This window comes from Fukomys damarensis, unplaced genomic scaffold (genome assembly GCF_012274545.1).
Source record: "Fukomys damarensis isolate Sample0158 unplaced genomic scaffold, DMR_v1.0_HiC HiC_scaffold_13, whole genome shotgun sequence".
NCBI classification, from domain to species: Eukaryota; Metazoa; Chordata; class Mammalia; order Rodentia; family Bathyergidae; genus Fukomys; species Fukomys damarensis.
The window spans coordinates 6,247,858-6,256,558 of NW_022900925.1; the positions used below are offsets into that span (position 1 = coordinate 6,247,858).

Below are 8,701 nucleotides of genomic sequence, written 5' to 3' on the forward strand. Positions count from 1 at the left end.
CTGCCTCCTTCCGACAGACCCATGTGGCACTGAGGAAAGGCACTTTAAATCTTCATCCTCTTCACTCGACTCTCCTCTTGTCTGAACTGACAATAAGCATCCCGTGGCCATCCTAATGTGTGTTCCCCTCTGCCATCTGCTGTGCCTGGAGGTTTCTGACTTTGGGAACAGGACAGAACATCAGCAGGACATCAGATGTGAGCCAGTGGGCTCTTTATTGCAGCCTTAGCTTGCTACTATCCTTGCTTCTTGGCTTACCTGGTTCTGAGTGTGTCTAAGCAGGCTGGAAGATACTTGTCAAACAGGATGGTTAGGTTGGCTCTCTCTGTCTGGATTTCCCTCTGGTCGATCCAGCTGTTCACCGGAGGGTTCCATCCGAGGTCTGCAGGGTTGATGTATAAGATCCCTGAGAGCACAGAGAACAGTGTGCGGTGAATGTTCCCTATCCATCCGTATATTCTTCACGTTAGGGAGTGAGCTTCTCTCTTTGGGAACATACAGAAGACTGAACTTAAAGATCAGATACTTGGCTTAGGTCAGAGGAGACAGGGGGCTTTGCTACTGAGGACCCAATACCAACTGACAGATGACAGATGAGTCATGAGGCAGTGTTGAGAAGGATCCTAAGGCCAGGTCCAGGCTGAGGAGGAAATGATGTCATGACAGACTGGTAATACTGGTCACATGGTGTGAGGGCACACAGAGAACTGAATGGAGGCCCTTGACCTACCTATTGCAACCTGTCAATGTGACTTTATTTGGAAAAAATGGGCTCTGCAGATATTAATGAAGTTAAAGATGTGAGGATGAGATTATTGCAATAGGTCTTTCACAAGGGTCCTTAGAGGAGACAGAAGGGGAAGGGCACCTATAGATCAGACAACTATGTGAAGAAGGCAGACTGGAGTCAGAGGGTCACATGCCAAGGAGCACTTCTGCTGGAAGAGGGAAGGCAGAATTCTCCGCTACAGCCTCCAGAGGGAATGCAGCTTTGCTGATCTTGATGTTTACATCTGACTTCCAGAAATGTGAGAGAATAAATTTCTGCTGCTAAAAAACTCAACAAGTTTATGGTGATTTGTAATACTTATTACAGCAGAACTAGGAAACTAATATAGAGTAGGAGACAATTTTCCTGTCCCACGCACACTTAGCAGAAGCCCACGAAGAGGAATCTGATATGGTAAATATCAAAATTTTATTTTCTTATAATTTTTATCTTGTTATTTTATAAAAAATTAAAACTTTATTTTTAAATTTGAAAATTTATTAGTATATATTTGCGGTACATGATTATTGATTCATCATGAGGAACTGGCACATGTATATAACACATCTTAATTCTTTTTTGCTTCTTTTTTCTGTTCCCCTTCACCCTCTCTATATCTCTTCCCAGTTGCAAAATAACGTTTTACAGCTTTATTGAGGTATAGTGGATACACAGAGCCCTGTACAGATTTACTGTATATTGTTTGTTGAATTTGGATATATGCATCCTGCTGAGAAACTGTCACCTCAATCAAGATAATAAACATATCAGCACCTTCAAAAATGTCTTCATGCTCTGATCTTTGGGTTTATTTTTGCTGTTGTTATTGTTTTGGTTGTGTGCGTGTGTGTGTGTGTGTGCGCGTGTGGGCTTGTATGTGTGTGTGTTAAGAACACAATCTGAGACCTATCTTCCTACCAAAATTTCTAAAGGACACAATACAGTATTGTTAACTATCTGACCTGTGTTGCACAGCAGATCTCTAGAACTTCATCACTGAAATTTTGTGCCCTCTGAACAGCATCTCCTGTTTCCTCCTGCCCCCCGGCCTTGGAAACCACCATTATGCGCTCTATTTCTTTCAGGTTGATTATTTTGCCAAGTAGGTTCTTTTGGTCTTCTACTCTCTGCTAATAAATGTAATTATGGAGATAGAAGAAAGTTACGGTAACACGAATGTTTTCCCCCTGGAGTTAATGAGATATGGCAATGGTTGGTCACCTACATTGACTTGGAGGCTAGACATGGCCTAAAACTAGCTTAACTCAAGACACTTCTGTGCAGTGGACAGCTATTCAGCTCAGAGGCTAGTTCCCTTTGCAGGCTACAACACTTATGAATTAATGAAAGTAGATGACTGTGGATATACAACACCTGTTTCCCTTTGTGGATGTGGACTAGGGCTGAGAACTTGGCCAGAGCTTGGATGATCAGGTTTCTGACCTTGGGGATCCTGGCTTCATGGAGCAGCATTATCTGCAGGGCCTTACCTGCTCTGGAGACGGTCGCTGGAGTGGCTGTGCGCAGGTGGCTGATCTCAAAGAGGAGCCGCATGGTGGGGTTAAGAGGGATCCTCTCATTGCTTGCCAGGGTCAGCACCTGGGAAGGGCAGGGAGAAAATCTAGTAAGGAGAGGCGTTAGTGGCACTGCCCGCTGGTGCGATTGGTGTATGACTGCCAGTCAGGGTGTGGACGTACTATGGTTTGGTTACACTTCTTGTGTGTTGGAGACTTAATCCTTAATACAGCAACACTAAGGACTGGTGCCTTTCAGAGGTGACGAGGTCATGAGGCCTTCAGTCTCATAAATAGATTAATGCTGGTTATAAGGGTTTGGGGCTGAGAGTTCCATTCTTTGCTCTCTTGCGCTTTTGTTTTCTGTATGAGATGGCACGGCAAGAGGGTCCTCACCAAGTGTGGCCCAATCTTGGATTCTCCAGCTTCCAAACCATGAGCCAAATAAGTATCTTTTCTTTATAAGTTATTCAGTCTCTAGTACTCTGTTATAGTAGTACAAAACAAAGTCAGGATGACTATTTTCTTCTACTTTATTATATGTTATTTTCTACAATAATATTATCTTCCCCTGTGCCCCCCTCCAGTCCTACCTTCTTGTCCTCTGTGTGTGTGCGTGTCTGTAGAATCAGGAAAAAAAAAGTTATTTAAACTGTTTAAATTGATGTCAATAATTTGAGTGAACTAGACCACATTGCAATAATAAAACTATTAAAAGAAAAGTGCTTCAGTTTCATATTACTGCTCTTCCTTCTAAGTAGTCCCGCTGGGAGAGCATGCATTTATTCTTAATGATTCTGTGAATGCTGAAGCCATTTTAACACTTCCAATCTGGATGCGCTTTTTGTACAAGTTTAGGAACAGCTATCAGCTTAACAGCCATTTTGTTGGCATTCACTTAATTTTCATTGTTTACAAAAAAATACACGGACTCTCAATGGATGCATATTTACCACCATGGAGGGTGTCTGACAGGCTCATAGTGTTTCTGATGCTTACTTTCCTTACTTATAAGAATCTGAATTAGAAAAAAGATTTGAATAGATGATTTAAAATTCTTTCCTGCTCTAAATATAAAAATGAGTCTGTAGGCAGGACTTTCTGAAAGAAATTACAACCATGCCAAAAATGAGTAGGGCAATAGCAGTACCAATGAAGCAAGCCAAGGTTGCTGATGAGAATGTATCCATTCAAGATGTCTGTCACAGATGCCCATGGAAGTTGCTAACTCTTGTCCAGCCATCTCGCGGAATTTATATCCCCAGAGGTGCTTGTCACACTGGGGAACCAGCTCAATAGATTAAAACTGATGTGGGGACACTCCCACCTTAGATACCTTGTTATCATCCATGACAGTGTTTAGAGACTCAATCCACATTGGGTCTATGTCACCATCAAGTAAAATCCACTTGGGTCCATCATGGGAAATGTTGGCAAGATCCCGCATGATGGAGGAGAACAATCCTAGATGGAAACATCGGTAACTTATTTTCCATTTCACCATCAAATGGCGTTTTCTTAACACAACATCTCTCTCCTTGGCTACCACATTCAGAAGGAGATGTAAACGGAAAAGGCAGAGCAGACTTACTTTGGTAGTTTGCTCTACCAAAAATGTGACAGTGTCCAAGTCGTATTCTGTCTGTGCCCCACGTGTTTCCTAACATCCACAAGAATCACAGCAGAAGCAGACTCAGCAACACCTGATGGTACCAGACTCTTAAGTGACAAAGGACCCAGTGAATCATTTCAGCTGGTCACTGTGACATAAACCCCATTACTATTTTTAGGTCAATATTTTATTTATCTTTTGTAATTGTAGCCCTAGCAAATTTTGCCTGATAGGCTTTGCGAGAAGACTCACTGTGATTTGCACTGTCATTATGTGATACTTATACATTAATTTGGGTAGAACTGATTTTTGATATTAAACTTACCCAGTCAATAACATGGTTTGTCTTTTTATTTATTCATATATCATCTTATGTTCATAATAAGAATTTACATCATCTCTTAAACTAAATGTATTCCTAAATAATTCATTTTTTTAAAAAAAAGAAACAGTCTTTGTAAATAGGGACGGGGGGAAGGATTGAAGGGAGGGCTGAGGAATGGGGAAAACATAAGAATCACGATTATGTAAAGGCACAAAATTCCAACAATGAATGTCATGATACTGTATACCTAAAATGTACCAATAAATTTAATGAAAAAAAGAAGAATATTTCATGGTTTTTATTGTAATTGTGGATAAGATTTTCTCCCTCTTTATTTCTATTTTTAGTTGGCTATTGCTTCTTTTATGTTTACTTGTCTTTAATAAGCCTTCTTATTCATACTAGTGACTTTTCAATAATACCTCGTGAGTCTTCTATGTGTCGAACAGCAGAATGAGGAAAACAATACTCTTTCTTCTTCTAATTTTCACCAGATATTGTCTTTTCTTGTCCTACCACATTTTCAACTACCCCAATATGCAACACTGCTTAATAATATTGAGAGTAGGCCCCCATAGCTTGTTTCTGATCTTGATGTATCATTTTTCAGAGAGCTTTCACTTTCCTTTCAGCTTTAGGTAGAGTATGAGATGCCCTTTTATTCCTATTCTACTCACAACCTTCTATTAGGAACGACTAATGAGTTTTCATGTTGATCTATTGGTCAAATGACCTTCTCCTTTAATTATCAATAATTCTTGCCTATACATTAAAAAAATAAGCGATATTTACATTCCTGGAATATAGTCTACTTGGTCAAACTGTTCATTTTTAAAAGCTACTGTTGCATTGTATTTATTGACATTTTATTTAGAATCCCTGCATCTACATCAATTAATAAAACTGTGTTATTATTTTTGGTTCCACATAAAAGTTGATATCAAAATTATTCTGATTCCACAAGATTACTTCAGAGCTATCTTTTTATGATTTTTGGAATTATTATTTTTTGTTCTACTATCTTTAAATTTTTCATTAGTTTACTCAAGTTTTCTATTTCTTATTAAATGTTAATATATGTTTTGCTATGGGTTCACCTATTTTTCAAATATATGTCATCTAATTAAACAGTCTCTTAATTTAATCTTACCTATGCTCATTGTTATAGTTCCTAATCATGTTTTTACCTTATTCACAATTATGATAGTAATTAACTTATCATATTGGTCTTTACAAAGAACCGATACTTATATCTATTTTTGATAATTTTTCTAACTAATTTCAGATTTTATCTTTATTAGTTTTTCCCCCTAATTTTCTTCAAGTTTAATTTGAGCAATTGCTTATTACAGATACTAATTTCCCTTATTTCTAGCCTGGCTTCTATAATAGCACTCAAAGTTTTTCCTTATAGGCTTTAGTTGTGTCTTGCAGATTTTGTATGGAGTATTTTTTCTCCTCCTCTTTTTCCTTCTCCTCTTTAGTTTTTGAAATGGTTTGTATTTATGTCTAATACTTTCAGAGAGTTTTATCATTCATTTTATTCTTCATTTTATTAGTGGCAATGCATGTTCTTTTTGATCCAGGAATAGAGAGCATTTCTTGATACAGGTACATAGTAAAATTACTTTGGCTTATTATGTTGCTAGTTGTTTCTATGGTTTTATCAGAGGATGTGGTCTATAAACTGATACTTTTGGATTCAATATCGATTTCTCTAAGCAAGCTGAATTTTTAACTTTTGGAAATGTTCTATGGATCTACTAAGAGAGGAATATTTTCTACTTATAGGATGCAAAGTTCTATATCTATGTATTGTATTGAATGTGTTGTTTTTGCAAATTCCTCTATGCATATACCTATTTTTTTATTTACTGGAAATACCTAATTTTGTAAAGGGTACATTCTTAACAGCTCACTGTATATTTATTCTTAGCCAAATTTTCCTAAAAGTTTTAAAAGGCTGTATTTCATTTTTCTTTGAAGTTATATTGTTTCATATCTGTAGATTTATGATTACTACATCTTCTGTCAATTTCCCCAAATTTAATGTATAAACTCGTTAACATTTTGTTCTGAAGCCTGACAAAGTTTAAAATGCTAACTTTATTACGAAGCTTAAATTTAAGATGGAAGCAGCAGTGCCTGAGACTGTAGGAAGAGCACAGACTCCGAGGAGCAGCAGCACTGCATATGAAAACACACTGTGAAATGACTGCGATTGGAATGAACGACGTTCATACAGGATCAGATAAATAGGGGAGCGGAGCGCAACCAAAAGGCCAGAGTCAGATCTCAGCACGCACAGAACGTAACAAATGACAAGCTGGCGTTTAAATTCAGAGGGAAAGGACGGTTTACTTAATAAGTGGTGCTGACACAATCAATTATCCATCTGGAAGGAAATAAAGTTGGTTTTCTACCATATCTCATACTAAGCCCCAGAATAAGTTCCAGATGGACAAAAAATGTTAATGGAAAAAGAATCCTTATTGACCAAATTTATGATACTATATCTGTAGCTGAAAATTAAAAAGAGTTACAAACTAGATAGGAATCCCAGATGCTAAAAAGACTAGACAGACATAATTTCCTTTTTAAAAATATGCACGGTAAAATGTGCCACAAAGTGTCTATAAACAAATAATAGGTAAGGAAAAAGCATTAGCAATGCCTATGACAAATAAAGAGTTAATATCTTTGATATACAAAGAACTTTAACACACTGATACAAAATAACAAGGGAAAATTAAACAGAAGAGCAAATTACTGAGACCGATAAGAAGGAAAAGATGCTAAGCCTCACTAATAGTGAAATAAAAATTAGAGATCCTGCTTATTAAATTTCCTTCCTCTAGGCCTCTGACTGAAGTTTCTAAATTAAAGAAGAAATACAGTTTTAGCCCTGATGGAGTCAGACATTGAAACACTAAACATTAGGAGGGAGGTGAGATCTCCTCATTCCACAAGCACAGAGTGCATATGGGTCTGGAATTCTCTGAATCACTGTGGACACGAATGCAACCCTTGGGGCCCTCCTGGGATTGGGCAGATGCCTTCAGCAGCGCCAGGGACCTGGCCCACGCAGATTGTCCCTAGCACGCGGCTTCCCCATCCCCACCAGGGCAATCCCCATAGAGAGAGAGGCGCCTCTGTGTAACGCTAACCTGCAACACTTCTTTGGGAGGGGGCCTGGGGCTGCTCTAATCTGTGTATATCTTAAATCCATTGCCAGACAGTGGCTTGAGCTCCACTCAGCAAGACACAACTGAATTCCTGAACTGCTTTATCCCTCTGCAAAAGACAAGGTCCTTTCCAACAGACAAGCTAGAAGAAGTCACCGAGGAGGGAGACCATCTGAGAAGCTGTGATTCACCTCCCAGCCAAAATTGGCTTCTTCCTTCTTGCTCATCTGTTCATAGCCCGGACCCAAACAGACCAGTTTAATCTTCTTGACTCTGCAGCTCACCCCACTGCACCCCAACTTGTCCAAGGAACTCTGAGGAGAGCAGAAGAAACTTTCTCCCTGGGGGACCCCGCTCTTACCATCCTTCCATTCCCGTGTGGCTGGATTGATGATGCCAAAGAGTTCATCATTTGTGACTGCTTTGGGATTGAGGTCAGTCCAGACGGGGCGGCGCTTCATGATCTGATAGGTCTTGTGCAAGGATCTCAGCACTTGTGACTTGCCGGTGCCGGCGCCTCCCACCACAAACACAGAGTGCCGCACCGCCAGCAGCTCCTCCAGCTGGACCACCTGGGGAGACAGCCAGAGGGATGGATTTGTCATCACCTACCTGCCAACTGCTCTTCTGTGAGCCAGGCTGCTGTCTGAAGCGAGATCAGGTCTGCGTGAGGCAGTGTTGAGTGGGCGGATTATGGTCCGGAGAGCCTTAGGTCAACGGGGGAGCCTGCTCTCAGGGTGCCTCAGCATTTCCCATGGGCCTGGTAAGGAGGAGCTTGGCGGGGGTAGAGATGGTGATGAGTGGGGCTCTGGTGCTGAAAGGAGACTGCGTCTTATCTAGGAGACTTCTATTCCCAGATTTTTGTTTTTTTCTCATGGCAAACTGAACAGTGCCACCAGACCCTTTTACTGCTAGAAATTAAAGCTACTTGCTGGTTCCAGTGACTTTTTTTTTCTATTAATTTGAACAACGTTATTGAGACATATTTCATGTATCCTAAAATTCACCCTTGAAAGGTGTACAATGCAAGGGCTTTTCGCATATTCACATAACTTTCCAACCATCACTACTGTCCAATTTTTGAACATTCTCATCTCCCCAGCAGGAAACCCATACTCTTTAGTAGTTGGGTCTTCATCCTCAAGTCTTTACCCAGCCCTAGGCAACCCCCGATGTAAATTCTGCCTCCATAGTTTTGTCTATTCTGCACATTTCACATAGGAAGAACCATAAAATATGTCATCTTTAGTATTTGGCTTCTTCAATGAAGTATGATTTTTTTTTTTTTTTTTTTTT

At 39.7% G+C, this 8,701-nt stretch overlaps 1 protein-coding gene across 2 annotated transcripts in view; it reads right to left on the reverse strand.

The window, feature by feature from the left end:
- The window catches only part of Dnah9 (dynein axonemal heavy chain 9), a 331,965-nt gene that overhangs the window by 178,264 nt on the left and 145,000 nt on the right, over positions 1-8,701 (reverse strand). For both annotated transcript variants that reach the window (XM_010615004.2, XM_033762784.1), the window contains 4 exons: positions 7,767-7,977; positions 3,620-3,747; positions 2,260-2,368; positions 259-406 (listed from right to left, as the gene is read on the reverse strand). In XM_010615004.2, the coding sequence (XP_010613306.1) occupies positions 259-406; positions 2,260-2,368; positions 3,620-3,747; positions 7,767-7,977 (596 nt within the window). The remainder of the gene's footprint in view (positions 1-258; positions 407-2,259; positions 2,369-3,619; positions 3,748-7,766; positions 7,978-8,701) is intronic.